This window comes from Podarcis pityusensis (genome assembly GCF_964106645.2).
Source record: "Podarcis pityusensis genome assembly, chromosome: 2".
In the NCBI taxonomy this organism is placed as follows: Eukaryota; Metazoa; Chordata; class Lepidosauria; order Squamata; family Lacertidae; genus Podarcis; species Podarcis pityusensis.
Genome location: NC_138029.1, coordinates 61,352,194 through 61,368,155, shown reverse-complemented (window position 1 = coordinate 61,368,155; position 15,962 = coordinate 61,352,194). Strand labels below are relative to the sequence as shown.

Genomic DNA, 15,962 nt, shown 5'->3' with positions numbered 1-15,962 from the left:
TGAAGAAGAGTTTAACGAGGTAGAATAAACTAGTGCGCTGGATTAGCCCTTCTCGCAAATTGAGCAGCCCCTTCGAAATAAAACACACCCCCATTCCAGCCGTCGAGGGGACTTTGATTCTGAAGCGGAGACAAGGGGAGATTGTGTCGCACCCGATCAGATTTCCAACCTAGCCCTGCTGGCGCTCCTTTTGTTCAAGCACCCCTCTGACCTTCCTCCCTGGCAGGGAGTCTCGGCAGACGGTTCCAACCGACGAGGTGTCTGGATGCTTAGCTTATGGTGGAGAGACGTGAAAGAAAGCCTCGCTTTCCCACCCAATTCACACAACCACTTTGTTTAGGCGCCGAAAAAACGAAAGCGGCCAGAGGCTTGTGATTTTTTTCTTCTCCTCTGGGCATCTAGTCTCGGATTTCCCTCACAATACACAGGCGGCGATGCTTCTTCCCTTCCTCCTTGGAAAAGTTCCAGCCTAGATTTCAGCGAAGAGATTTGCACGGAAATCTTGAACTCCTTTAAAGGGGTTCGACTGCAGCATTATAATCCATACTTACACAGAATGCCCCTGGTTAAAGGCCAACCTATTTTTTAGTGGCATGTGCACTGAGGTCTCCAGATATGGCTAAATATATAGAGAGAGCTCAGAAGTATTTTTCATAAACAGTGCTTAGAAGGCATTCCAAGTCTTGCATTGTTTATTAATTTAATAAAACGTTTATAGTCCACCTTTTGGGAGGGGGATGACCAAAGCAGCTTGCAAACAACTTGATTTAAAATCCATACAACTGGTAAAAACAAAATAAATGCCAGCAAAAAGCCGTAGAAGCCATTGTGATGGTTCAGCCTAGTTGAAATAACCCCAAAGGCTTTTCTGAATCATCAAGTTTGATCATTGGCATTGAGGTGGGTGTGCAGACCTCTTTAGGAAGAGCATCCCACTAATACGATGCTGGAGTGACAAAAGTCCAGCTGTGCAACCACAAATCATAAGAAACAAAGCTTGTATGAAAACTGGCAGCCTTTACAATATACCGGTAGTGCCTGGCTTCTGAGAAACCCGTTGGCCCTCCAGTTGTCATTGGACTCCCCATCAGTACCATGCAGCATGGCCAGTGGTAAAGATTGGTGGGAGTTGGGAGTCCAGTGCCATCAGAGGACCACAGGTTCCCCAGCCTTGTTTTAGGGTGCACTAAACTGGGTTTAGGCACATGGGTGGTGCTGTGGTCTAAACCACAGAGCCTAGGGCTTGCCAATCAGGAAGTCAGTGGTTTGAATCACTGTGACGGGGGGGTGAGGTCCTGTTGCTCGGTCCTTGCTCCTGCCAACCTAGCAGTTCGAAAGCACGTCAAAGTGCAAGTAGAGAAATAATAATAATAATAATTTATTTATTATTATTTATACCCCGCCCATCTGGCTGGGTTTCCCCAGCCACTCTGGGTGGCTTCCAACAAAACACTAAAATACAATAACCTATTAAAAGCTTCCCTAAACAGGTTCCCTAAATAGGTACTGCTCCGTTGGGAAGGTAAACAACGTTTCTGTGTGCTGCTCTCGTTCCCCAGAAGCGGCTTAGTCATACTGATCACATGACCCGGAAGCTGTACGCCAGCTCCTTCGGCCAGTAAAGCGAGATGAGCGCCACAACCCCAGAGTCGTCCACAACTGGACGTAATGGTCAGGGGTCCCTTTACCTTTAAACTAGGTCCAAATGCAACCCGGTCACAAATATCACTTTCCATGCATTATCCAATACGTTCTCCACTGTAGTAAAGCATGTTCACTTCCTGTCCAAAAGTTCTATCTTGGGCTGCATACCTAAGCATGCTTTCATGAAAGTAAAGCCAACTGAAAATTGCTGGGCTTTGCTTCTGAATAAACATGTTAGGTTTAAGCCATTTAATCTGCAGTTTCACATTGCATGCTTTGAGCTGCTTGCTTTGAGCTACAGAAGAATAACAACTTCTGTGCTACAACTGGAGGAGGTGAGAAGTTCCATCCAGGAACAAACAGGAATGAGAAATTGTCTGTAACTGAGGTCAGCCAAAAAGCTAAGGTTTATTCCCCCAATTTCCACTACAAATAACAGTTCCAATGTTACACCCTAAATTCACTGAATTTGCAGTTCAAAAGAGTATGTTAATGCAGTATTGCCTTGATCTATATTGATAGCGAAGGAAAAAGTTTAAATGCGTAAACCAAAAGTACCTACTTCCTTTTTGGATTGTTTATCTTTTACAGAGAAAACTACCGTATTAAGGTTCTGATTAGAAATGTAAAATTAAGCTCACATACCAGTACTTTGGACACTCATTCTATCAAGCAAGCATTAATTGGGTACCGATTAGCATAAAATTCCACCTAAAGAAAATAGTGATTATGAAAAGGAAACTGGCTACGTAACTGAAACCAAGCCTTTTCAGTCAAAAGTCAGAATTAGCAGGCATAGAAGGAAACTGTAGTATAACCATCAGCTTCATAAAGCCTGTATGCTCTAATGTGTAAATAAAGATTAATACAGAAATCAAGACTCCAGTATCTACCTCTTCTAAAAACAACCCTGTAAAAAGTCATCCTGAACTTGCCATCACAATGTTGAAACTAGAAAATAAAGCCTGGCCCAAAACATCTTTATGCCAGAGACAGAAAACAACCACTGCTACTATGATCATATGACGGCCACCTCATGAGAGATCTGGTTGTACTTTCAGGTGTCATAAGGAATTAGGACATTCTACAACTCTGGATTTCTGAAATTCTAAAGAGTCTCATAGTTCCTTAAAGGCTTATTACAACATTAGCTATGACACACAATAAATCTTTTTTAAGGAGCCAGAAGACCCTACACATGTCTACTCAGAAGTCAGTCATATTAAGTTCAATGGGACTTTCTCCCAGGTAAGTATATAGGACTGGAGACTTATTCAGTTATTTCCCTTGTAATTTTCCTTATTCAATCATTTCCCTTGCAATTAGGCTTGTGAAGAATTCCAATAACATCCCATGTATGGATTAATGCATAATGTATTTTGCCAGTCCAAAGCACACAAATTTACAGGCTTAAATATTTCACAACGTTATACTAGACCTAGATATACCTTCTTCTTTATGATCTGGACAATTTATTACTGGCTGCCTACCAACCTTACTTGTGAATCATGGACCACTTATAAACGCCATCTCCAACTCCTCGAAAGATTCCATCAACAGTGCCTCCAAAAAAAAATTACACATCACTTGGGAAGACAAACAAACTAATATCAGTGTACTGGAAGAAGCAAAGATCACCAGTGTTGAAGCAATGATTCTTCAACATCAGCTTCGTTGGACTGGTCATGTGCGGATGCCTGATTACAGTCTTCCAAAGCAACTACTCTATTCCGAACTGAAAAATGGAAAGCGTAATGCTGGTGGTCAACAAAAGAGGTTTAAAGACTGTCTCAAGCCAAATCTAAAAAAATGTATACTACATTTTATACTAAACACCAACAATTGGGAAACAGTGGCCTGAGAGCGCTCCAATTGGAGAACAGCCTTTACCAAAGGTGTCATGGGCTTTGAAGACATTTGAACTCAGGATGCAAGGGAGAAACGTGCTAAGAGGAAGGCATGCTTGGCAAATCTACACCGTGATCAACTCCTGCCCGGAACCAATGTCCCCACTGTGGAAGGACGTGTGGATCCAGAATTGGCCTCCACAGTCACTTACGGACTCATTGTTAAAACCGTGTTTATGGAAGACAATCTTACTCAGCTGCTACGAGTGATCGCCAGAGAAGAGAAGAAGAAGGTGAAGGTGGAATTCAAGGAGATGGTGTATACCCACAAAGTTCTAAACATCTTAGGATCTAAACAACTGAATAATGCCTCTCCCTGCATCAGCCTGCCCATTATTTTAGTTCTGGAGTGGAGGCCCTTCTCATTGTTCTACCAATCAGCTGAAGTGCATTATGTGGGGACATGGGATAGGGCATTATTTGTGGTGGCACCCTAGCAAGAGAATATCCTCTTCCTAGAGTCATGACTGGCATTGGGATTTTGGTGTCAGGTGAAAACTCATGTTTGCCAGGGGGTTTGGGAGATTATCAGGAAATATGTTGTTATTGCAAATGAAGAGCATGAATTGTGGTTCTTTGGGCAAGTGAAGAGCCCAGGTTGTGGTTCCATATTTTATACTGCTTTTATAAGTTTCATTGAATTAAGTCTTATCATAGTGCTGTCTTCCTGTTTTATTATATTGTAAGCCACCCTGAGATGATACGATGTTAGATAGAAAAACCAAATTGGTTTTAAGAACCAAATCAAAATTTGGTGTCACCAAAATTAAAAGAAACAGTTTTTTTAAAAAATTTCTAATTTATAGGTAGCCATGCTATTGAAATTAATTTTATAGAGGTGTAAATCATTCCACTAGGAACTCTTGGCTCATTTGTAGTGGTGCATTCAGAACAGGTAATTGTTTTTAAAATGTTGATTACCAAATTTAAAGATAGGATATTCCACTCAACTGAACAACTCATTGCTTTTTATCACAGAAAACAGACATTCTTGAGGCAAAGATATTATCTCAATGAAGTGTTAGTTCTCAAGTGAACTTGACATGGGTTCAGGTATTTATTTTAGTTTTATGCATAGACAATAATTTTCTGTGGTTTTTCTTTTTATTTCTTTCTTTTTGCTACAGTGCTGATCTTTTAACCTCAGAGAGCAAAAATTAGTTTTAATTTAAGTCATATTTTGGAAAATCTGTGGCCAGATGAAAATGTTTGCAGCTGTGCTTACCATTATTGTGCTGTACCCTACCACTGAATTAAAGGGTCTGTATTCAACAATGGGACGTGGGTGGCGCTGTGGGTTAAACCACAGAGCCTAGGACTTGCCGATCAGAAGGTTGGCGGTTCGAATCCCCGCAACAGGGTGAGCTCCCGTTGCTCGGTCCCTGCTCCTGCCAACCTAGCAGTTCGAAAGCATGTCAAAGTGCAAGTAGATAAATAGTTACCGTTCCGGCGGGAAGGTAAACAGCGTTTCCGTGCGCTGCTCTGGTTCGCCAGAAGCGGCTTAGTCATGCTGGCCACATGACCCGAAAGCTGTACGCCGGCTCCCTTGGCCAATAAAGCGAGATGAGCGCTGCAACCCCAGAGTCGGCCACAACTGGACCTAATGGTCAGGGATCCCTTTACCCTTTACTTTATTCAACAACCTGCCTGACTTTTGTGGCTAACTCATCCAAATTAAAATGTCTATGAGCATATAAAGCTAGCTGACTCTGCAATTGCATGGCTAGACTAGAAGGCCAATTTGTTTGCAGGCAAACCAGAAACTGTGCTTCCAAAATCCATTCATATCCTATAGATCTAGGGTAATTTTTTGGAGGGGGAGGGTATTGTTTGCAGTGATTTATAGTGGAAGCAGTTCCTACAGTTGAGTAGAAGAGTTATTGGAATCTTTGCTTTGACTTACCTATGATATGAGTTATCTGAAGTTTCTTCATAAATGTCACTAAAATCCTTGCTCTCGTCACCATAGTTTCGCCACCAGGAACCTGCAGGTTCCTCTGGACTTGATGAGCCAGAAGACTTTTGTAGTGTAACACTGGAAGGTTTGTTGTCTACATCACTTCCCATTCCTACACATTGGCTGTTTGGTGTAGAGAGGACGTTCATTGTGGCTGGTGTAGCTGACAGTGAGGGAGCCACTTCAAATCCTTCAATCTCCTCTGTTCCTGAAATGCACAATTTAGATATAAAACCAAAAGCACTGACTCACACCATTGTATTATTGTCTAGTTTGGGGTGGGAAAGTGATTTCTAAAGAGCCCTATTGTAACTCTCTCTCTAATCTCTTTACTCATCAGGGAAATTCCACTGTATCTTCTTGATGGAAAGGATTTGCATATTCTGAGTGAAACTAAAACAACTAAAACTATTTATAAACTGACAGTTCTTATCTGAAAAGAGAGAAACTAAGGATGGGAATCCTTGTGGAATCCATTACAGAATCCAGAACCAATAATAAGAGCAGGCTTTTAAAGAAATAAAAAAAGAGAGAACGTCATGGACTGTAAAGAAACACAAAAGCATCTTGTACTGTCTCTGAATTGCACCAAACAAATCTCCATTGATATGCCTTGATTTAGATTTAGATTTAGTTAATTAAATCAAAGTATACATATTATTCTTTGGAAAGCTCAGAACAACTTGCATGGAAGTCCAAGGCTATCAGTACTGAGCAATGCAAGGCTTGCTTAGCTTTTATAATGTTAACTGCTTAACACGCCCTCCGTTAATTATCTAGGCCAGGGGTCAGCAAACTTTTTCAGCACAGGGCCGGTCCACTGTCCCTCAGACTTTGTGGGGGGCCAGACTATATTTTGAAGAAGAAGAAGAAAAAGAACAAATTCCTATACCCCACATATAACCTAGTGAAGCATTTTAAATAAAAGCACACATTTTACTCATGTAAAAACATGCTGATTCCCAGACCATCCGTGGGCCGGATTTAGAAGGCAATTGGGCTGGATCCGGCCCCCAGGCTTTAGTTTGCCTACCCATGCTCTAGGCACTCAGTTTTCAGAAAGTATTTTTAGACCAGGCAAGTTGTGTCTCTAAAGCTTCACTAGATATATTTAAAAACAATCATTTTTAGCTTTCAGATTGTGTATATATAGTCTGATCATTTTGCTCTGCTGCACAGCTGGCAACAAGCTATTCCAGGCTTAAGTAACGCTGTTTTGGACAAGTGGGAAATAGAAGTCATCCTTCCAGAGAAGAAACAGCATCCTACCCTCCCACCAAAACTGAGAGGGCGAAGAATCTGCAATTACCTTGGGAAACAAAAAGGTATGCACTGGAGGCTACTGCACCAAACTCATTTTCAGCAATGCATTTAAATATTCCAGAATCTTCAGGAAATGCTTCTGTAATCACTAAGGTGCAAACTTCCTCTGGAAGGAGGAAATACCTGAATGAGACACTTAAAAATGAATTTTTAAACATAGCTATATTACAATTTCTCCCATACTACCAGTGGGAATTGACCTAATTTTCCATAGAACTGAGATTTTATTGCTGGAAATAAAGTACTTCTCAGGTAAAAAGGCAGTACTATCGAAGTTCATGGTTTATTCTGGCAATTAAGGCATGGTTATTCTTACAAATTTGAAGCAGTTTCTGTTGTCACTTTGTTCACTATATTCCCAAGGCAGTTCGCAAAAAACAATTCACGATTTTAAACAAATTCAGTTATGACAAAATAAAATGAATAGGCAAGGTCTAATCAAATAGCAATTGCAGAGCCTTTAAAACAGGAAGAATACATGTGTTCAATCTAAATGTAAGCCTCTGCAAACGTTAACCCCATTCAAGCTTTGAGAACTGAACTCAGAAGGCCACTATACAAATGCAGGCTGGTGAATGTAGAACGTGGTTTGCCTTAATGAAAACGGCTGTAAAGGAATGACACAAATTATTAGATTCTGTGTACAAATACCACTGCAATTCAAGGTATACTTACATGGGAGTAAACTAATTCAAGTAATTAAATTAAGTAATTAATTTAATGTTGATGGGTAATTAAATGGGACAGACTTCAAAGCATTGAGCTAGACACCAACACACCTCTTTACTAGTACAGCTAGGCTACAGGCATATAAGAAGTTGAGTATTATGTGCACTTTGTTGCTTGCTGTTGTGTCACTTTTACACAGAAGGCTGCAGAATTTCTTACTGATGATACAGCATACAGCTTGCTGAGCAATATCTCTCAGATGCAGCAAGAAATATCTGCACACCAAAGCAGATTCTGTGCATGTTGTAACTGATGCAGGGACACTTCTGTATTGCTGCGCTCAGCTAAGCCTCATTGTACTGACTGGATGCACATTCTCATCTGGGGTCACTAGTTGTTGGATTTGCCTGGTTTTCAGGAACTAGTTCCCGCCTAGTCCTTTAGAATTACTTACCAGGGGTCAGGGATGAACAAGCCTCTGAAACACACACAAAGAGAGACAGACAGAGAGAGTGAACATCAGTATGGACAATGGCTTAATTGTTATGCTCAGGACAAAGTTCCTAGCAGTAAGAGCTGTTCAACAAGCTGAATACACAGGTTTCTAATGACTCTAGTAAATACTGTTGCAAGATACATAACCTAATAAATATACTATACCGATAGTCCCACTGATGAAAAACGCATCTGTCACTGGAGCCTCTTGAAGATGTATGTGGAATGTCATTTAATATGAGGGACATACGAGATGAGGCTTGATTCTGGTACTGATGCAGTTCGAAATGCCATGCAGGCTTAGCATTTCATAATAGCCTTCTTATCAGTTTATAATCTGTGCTACTTGTCATCCAATACAACCCATTTGTTCTCATTTTAATGACTGTCCCACTTCCTTTCCCCAGGGTTGCACAGTCCCACCTGTTTTTACCTCCAGCAGGTGGGCTGGAGGAGGGATGCATTGTTGGAAAAGAGCTGAAACGGAGAGAGCGTGCTTGAAGTCTGGGAAAAGCACAGAGTAGAGGTTAGATTGCTGCTCTTATTCAGTACTGATCTCCAGTGCCTCAGCATATAGTGCATATCAAATATTTTCCTGTACTGTTTGGGACAAAGCCACTTAAGCAAACACTTAAACAATAGTCAATACTATTACGTTTTGACCTTAGGTTTCAATCAAATTATGCCAAGAGCGCAATCTGTACTGCATTTCAATCAATGGAAAGACTAGTTTAGTGAAGCCTACTGAAAATGAAGATCTGAAAGACACAAGCTGTGAACCTTAAGATACAACTAAGCACTTATTTCCCTGCCAGCATTACTAGACCTGTTGGCCTTCCATGAGGCTGTAGAGGAAAATTAGTTTTCTGTCAACCCTAGGCTAGCATTAGGCCCCAAAACAACAGGAATACACAATAGTTTAATTGTTGCTTTACGTATGTATCTGTGGTAGAAGGAGACATTTGCATATAATTTTGCTTGAGCACATTAATTCATTTGCAGCACAAAAATGTAGTTTCTCTCAGTCTGGAATTAAACATGCTTGTCCTTCACATGCTTTTAATCTAGATTAAGGTTACCAGACGTCCCCGTTTCCCAGGGACAGTCCTCATACAAATCAGTCCACATACAAAATCTATTGATGTTGAAAAGTTTCCCCGGATTCATTGAAAACAATCTGGTAACCTTAATCTAGATTGATTTCAGATCTTGTTGTCCAAAGAGGGTACATGATATGTGTTTGAAAACCTTCCCCTTGAAGCGGTGATTGCAATCTTGCTATACGCTACCTACAATGTTGGGCACCTGTGGACACACACACCTACTGCCAAGACTCAAGACCACCTGTATGTATTTTGATCTTGTTCTAAATGGACACACTATGAGGTAATGCAGAATAAATCTGCAGTGAGTTTTTATTTTCAGAAATAAACTGGTTTCTCAAGAAGTGCTTTTCAAGGGCAAAAAAATCTAGATTGTGTGTGGACTATGTAGAAAAAAAACAAATAGTCTCCACTGATTCTAGAATAAAATGTCACATGTACACAGCCTAAGTCCATGGGCCACACTTTTGAAAGATACATTACCAAAAGGCCAATATAAAAGCTTTTTAGGGGCTAACTAGATATTATGCAGACATCTGGCTGCTGCCAATCCACATGTCTCTTCCCAACATCATCTAAACTCTCCTTAGCAAAAGAAAACACATGAAAAGGCATTGGCTCAGCACGCCTCTTTCCCTGTTCCCATTCATTGGCTGGTACTTGCAGAGAATGGGGAAATGCTGAACAGGACAGTCATGTATTTCTTTTACTAGATGTTACCATGGACACCAACAGGAGAGATGCAGTTCAGCAGCAGTCACACAACCCCATAAACACCTGGTTATAATGCAGTCATACGTATATTAATCCAATAGCGTATTTTCCTTGAAACATCAATGAGATCTGAGTAAACGTGTAGTATCAGACTACATGTTTCATGGTAGAAGCTTGCAATATTTAACTGCATTTTGCTCAGCAAGTAGATATTTAATTGTTAGGTTTGCCGTGCTATTCAACTATTGGCTGCTTAAGTTTCATTGACTTCAACAGGATTTGCCGAACACTGTGCACAAACCTGAGACATTTTTGCAGATTACAGCTTGTTTAGATTTGTTAAATTCCATGGATAGAAACAATCTTTTTTCTTTTATAAATTGAAATTGGAAATTTGGGTAGTAGATACAGAAGTTTTCTTAAAAATCAGGAAACATACTTTTTCTCAATATTCGGAAGTCTGCAGAATCGATTATTTGATTGTTCTCTCTGTACCAGTGAACCTGAAGAGTGGGTGATGCCCGTATTCGACATTCAAACACCACTAGCTGGCCGTTGGTAGTGCTAATGTTTTGAAGACCCTGAAGGAGTTAAAAAGTACTGTAAATATGCATGACATAAGACTTCCCCACACTTACTCTGCTTAGAGAGAAACTGGGGATCAACTGTTTGGAATTGGATTTTTATTTTCTTGTACACTGCTTATAAAAGGTAAAGGGACCCCTGACCATTAGGTCCAGTCGTGACAGACTCTGGGGTTGCGGTGCTCATCTCACTTTATTGGCTGAGGGAGCCGGCGTACAGCTTCCGGGTCATGTGGCCAGCATGTGGAGAACCAGAGCAGTGCACGGAAACGCCTACTTGCACTTTGACGTGCTTTCGAACTGCTAGGTTGGCAGGAGCAGGGACCGAGCAGCGGGAGCTCACCCCGTGGCGGTACACTGCTTATAGATTTTTGTAATTCAATGGTATAGAGATTGTCAAAATAAAGAAGAAATGAACAGTATTATTTAAAAGAATTTGTATACCACTTAATTGTAAATAAAACCTCTAGCAGTTGCAGATTTTCACTTTTTGAAATATGGAGAATATTTCAAAGATATATCACTGAACAAGAGGGGGCATCTGGAGATAGATTCCAAGGGGAAACAGATTAACACAAAAGCCCTGCAAAGGATGTCTAGCCCAGCATTCCATTTCCTATACTGTAGAGCAATCAAACCCTGGGACAGAGATTTAGCAACCAGCCTCCTGTGAGCAAAAATGCCTTCCACTCCTGCCACAGCACCTTTGGCTTCAAGCTGCCGCTGTCTAGATTATGCTACTTACCTTTATAAATACAGGGGCAGCTTCATATGTGGATCCAGTCTGGTTTTTTGATGGGTTTTGCATCTGTATGTTAAAAAACAAGAGAGATATTGCTGTCACTGTATTTAATATCTAGAGAAGCTGCATATCGTTCACTACTGACAAAAGGAAAAAATAACTTCTAAGAACTTTATCTGGAGTTTGTACACTAGGTTATCTATAGTACAGTTCTCTTCTGATAATCCTAATTTATGCTCTCCATACCAAAAAATAAAAAATATAAAAAATCTCTTATTAGAAAAAAGCAAAAAGGAAGTTGTATGGAAGAAAATGAATGAGTTATGGTTTTAAGGCAGTGATGCCTTGGCCCTCCAGCTGTTTTGGGACTACAACTCCTATCATCCCTAGCTAACAGAACCAGTGGTCAGGGATGATGAGAATTGTAGTCCCAAAACAGCTGGAGGGCCAAGTTTGGCCATCACTGTTTTAAGGCATCTCCACTTGAAGTTTTAGATGTGTGTCCTAGATATGCCAATGTAATGCTATTAATTCCAACAAGTCACGTAGCTCATCTGCTTGTCCTATCATAAGAGGTCAGCAGCCTGGAATTCTCACAGGGTCATGGTAATGGGGAGTTGTGGCAGCACACAACCCTGCATGGCATGGGGTTCTTCTCATCACTTATTGAAATCAACTAACTTGCACTGTGAGCTGCTGAACAGGAATTGTTATTTATGTGGTAACCATCATATTATGACTGTTAACATGTAAACTAGACCTAGTCCTTGGTACTTAAGTGTCCACAGATTCTAGATATGCTTCCTTGACTTGGTACCCTCCAGATGTTTTGGACTACAACTACCATCAGCCCCAGCCAGTAAAACATCTGATGGACACCAGCTGGGGAAATCTGCCTTTTCCTTTTGGAAAGTCTTTCAGTTGCAATATAGAAATTTGGGGTTCTGGAATAAGCAGGAACTCTTGCCTTTGACAGATGAAGAGCCAAGTCATCAGAATATTTTACATTTTTTTCAACTGATTTCTTCCTGTCGACTATTGAAATAAGGAAGGAAACATTGGCAAATTATGCTGATTGCTGTAGATTTGGATGTATGGATGTGCCTGTGTCAATAAATATATTTTGTTTAGCATTTTGCTAAATGAGTTTATTCAATGGTCATTAATGGCTAGAAGAACCTTCAGTTGCTTTTGATGGCTGGTGGATACTAACTTGTGAACAACACAGACATGGATGGGAGTTGGAAAGCACAAGCTTCAAACTGTAGGCATGCTATGTTTGTTTTTGGGAGACTCCATGCTCCTTTCAAGATTTGTGGTACAGTACCTGCGTGCTTGTCTGCATTCACAACTTGTACATTTGTAAAGAGATATTTATGTCTCTAAAACTTCTTTACAAGGAAGCCAATTCCATAGGGGCTGCCTGAAACAGTCTACTAGTCAATATAGTGTACAAAAAATTCTACCACTGATAATATATTTGCTTTTTTACTTTAGCAGAATCTTATAAAAAGAAACCTATGTAATCTCTCCCCACACTTTCCCCCAACAACTTGAAAGGCATTTAAATCCCTGGATGTTTTGAATTCTCCATCTCTATACTAAGTAGCTGCTTTGATCCAACTGTCCTTTCTTAAATGTCTTTGGAAGAATATGACAAATGGCTAAGCTCCAGGGTAGCCACATGACTGCTTCTAATCCTCTCATTGATAGATGCCAAAAAAACCCCCAACCCCAGCCAGACATGTTTTAAATGGGGGGGGGGAGGGGGGAGAAATAAACCAATGCAGACAAACTGGAATTTCAATACAGGATTCAACGTTTTGCCAAAATTAATGCAAAGGGAACAGGAAGTGTTTAACCTACTCTTTGAGGGTCAGTGGATAATGGCTGAATTAAAGTGGAATAACTGCGACATGCTTTGCTGCTGCTGCTGCTGCTAAACTCTCCACTGGCTGGTGATCCAATGGTCAGTGACAGGCTGGAAGTTTTCCGCTCGGTCCTAAGTGTATTGAGGGCAGGGGAGAAACAATAATAAGCACAGCTTACTGGGAGACGGACATAAGTTTTTATTGGGTGATTATGCATACAATGGAGAACCTCTTCACTTACTGTGACATTCCTCTGGCCCAGCCAGTATGCTGACACTCACAGAGAAGAGCTTGGTCAGGATTTCCTTGTAAACCTAGAGGAAACAACATCAATCAGGCTTGTATGTTAAACATAATTCACTTTATCTTCCCTCGCCCTGAGGGGAACCAATGAGCAAGTTTAATAGATTGGGATGGTGAAAACTGAATGTCAGGCAGACAGCATGCCATGGAAAGGATGGCACTATTACAATTCTAGCAGTATCACCACTGGATGAAAACATAAGTGAAAATACAATGCTGCAGCCCCTTCAACTTTTTGAAAGGTCCTCTAGAGATATGTTATTTTTAAGCATATGTTATTCTTATAAGCGCAGGCAACCTCCAAGAATTCTGGACCAAGACAGATATCTAGACTTAACCATGGCTAGTAATATTTGTGCAGCTGGCAGGAGACATTTAGCCCCCATCCCTGCCAGAGTGTCTTGCAGGGACAGGAAAAGCTGCCCCTGATTGTACTGCAAATCCTGCAGCAAACATGCATTGTAGGAAGAGCCCTAAATTTAGGCTTGGCAGCTCTCGATCCAGTTCTCTGCCTGTGGTCACATCCACACCAAACATTTAAAGCGCTCTTATACCACTTGAAACAGTCATAGCTTCCCCCAAAGAATCCCAATAACTAAAGTTTGTTAAGGGCACTGGGGACTGCACCTCTGTAAGGAGCTTCGAAGCAATTGTTTTAAATGTGTGAGTTTTTTAATTTGATTTTAAATTGTACTGTTTTAACATGCTGCTGTTTGCTGCTGTGGGCTCCTTTGGGAAGAAGGGTGGGATACAAATATAATATATAAATAAAGCAATAAGCAACTCTCAGCACCCTTAAACTACAGTTCCCAAGAGTCTTTGTGGGGAAGCCACAACTGTTAAGTGTGCTTTAAATGTTTTGGTGTAGAAGTGACCTCACTTTCTCCTGCTCCGTGTAGTTGTTAGCTCTTTAAATAGATAAGTTCAATGTGGCACAGTATTGCCGGGAGTTTGCACTACTCCCTGATTGCAGTGATGCCACTCTTGGCCATGTAAAGATTTGTCATTACAGATATCACTCTGTGTGTGTGTGTGTGTGTGTATGTATGTGTAGGTATTATTATTATTATTATTATTATTATTCCCAACCCACCTGCCTGGGTTGCCCCGGGACCTGGTAGACCAAAGCTTGAATACTCCACTCAGCCCTGAAGCTCACTGGGTGACACTGGGCCAGTCACTACCTCTCAGTCTAACCTACCTCACAGGGTTGTTGTGGAGAGTAAATGAGGAGGGACAGAACTGTGTACACCACCTTGAGCTCTTTAGAAGAAAGGTGGGATATAAAAATAACAAACAAATAAATAGAAATTATAATTATTATAGTAATCAATTCTTTATAAAAATAATAATACCTAAACTACTAGGTATGGAACAGAAATGAAATGAACAGTCTCAGTATCTTTAAGAAAGTACAGCAAATAATTATGAAAGTAGAAACTGCCCTAGTTGAGCAAAACTAAAGAAAGCAAGACGTTAAAACTAAAAACTGGAGATTAACAATAACAGTAGGAAGATAACTAAAGTAATCAAGAAAGAAATGCAAGAGAGAAAAGATGGGTTTAATAATAATAATAAAGAAACATGCTACATAGGAAGGCATGTCAGGATTACATTATTACCATGTAATATGGGATATTACATGATAATGTTTAAACGGAAATGTTTATAGCTCAATTTTCAAAGTCTGCTTTGGGGCTACTTTTTCCTTAAGATGTTTTTAGTCATTTCTTTGAACTTCTCAAATAACATTTACTGCTTCAGGAAGTGGATTTTACCTCCTGGAAATAAGGGTCCTTAGCACTGCAGCCTGAATAAAAGAAAATGGTGATGAAGATCTTAAAATGACAATAACCTTAGAAATTGCAAGACCCATTGAAACCAGAAATGAAGAGCTGGATCTTGACTTTATTTTAGAATGCTACAACATTCCAAAGACATGCTTTCTTCTTTCACTCTTTTGCTGCGTGCAAATTCCAGTAAAATGCTCCACAGTGAAATCCTTGGATAGAGGGCAGTTTATGAATAATTTAATAAAATATCAAAATTGGGTGTTGTTTCCAGTGTTGGTCCTATTTAGAACAGAGCCAGTGAAATAGATAGACAGGTCTAACTTAGGTACATTAATTTCATTGGGTCTGCTCTGAGTAGGACTTACAGTGGTACCTCGGTTTAAGAACAGCCCTGTTTACGAATTATTCAGTTTAAGAACTCCGCAAAACAGGAAGAAGTGTCCCGGTTTGTGAACTTTACCTTGGTCTAAGAACGGAATCCGAATGGTGGAAGGGCACCGGCGGCGGGAGGCCTCATTAGGGAAAGTGCACCTCGGTTTAAGAACGGTTTCGGTTTAAGGACTTCCGGAACATATTAAGTTCGTAAACCAAGGTACCACTATACTTGGATACATCACTTGGTGTAAAAGCTCATCAGGCTCTCTACAATTCAGATGTATTCTAGTTTAAGAAGATTCTGAGCTGTGGGAACACTCTCAGATAACCCAAATGAGAGATCCCAATGAACCAATTTCCTTGCCACCCTAAAGAACTCAATTCCACAGACACTTTAGCACACTTGTAATATAACTAACCTTGTACTGGGCATTTCAGTCTCCATTGGGTACTCTACACTTATGGGAACAAAGTTATAACAG

At 40.4% G+C, this 15,962-nt stretch overlaps 1 protein-coding gene across 19 annotated transcripts in view; it reads right to left on the bottom strand.

Annotated features, from left to right (window-relative positions):
* The window catches only part of MYOT (myotilin), a 53,373-nt gene that overhangs the window by 18,624 nt on the left and 18,787 nt on the right, over positions 1 to 15,962 (bottom strand). For 16 of the 19 annotated variants that reach the window (XM_080996281.1, XM_080996292.1, XM_080996301.1 and 13 more), the window contains 7 exons: positions 13,251 to 13,323; positions 13,005 to 13,140; positions 11,142 to 11,204; positions 10,252 to 10,393; positions 7,955 to 7,978; positions 6,818 to 6,937; positions 5,455 to 5,716 (listed from right to left, as the gene is read on the bottom strand). In XM_080996281.1, the coding sequence (XP_080852407.1) occupies positions 5,455 to 5,716; positions 6,818 to 6,937; positions 7,955 to 7,978; positions 10,252 to 10,393; positions 11,142 to 11,204; positions 13,005 to 13,140; positions 13,251 to 13,323 (820 nt within the window). Of the gene's footprint in view, positions 1 to 5,454; positions 5,717 to 6,817; positions 6,938 to 7,954; positions 7,979 to 10,251; positions 10,394 to 11,141; positions 11,205 to 13,004; positions 13,141 to 13,250; positions 13,324 to 14,405; positions 14,425 to 15,090; positions 15,097 to 15,962 lie in introns of those variants that run through there. The other 3 variants (XM_080996294.1, XM_080996284.1, XM_080996287.1) reach the window with 3 other exon arrangements.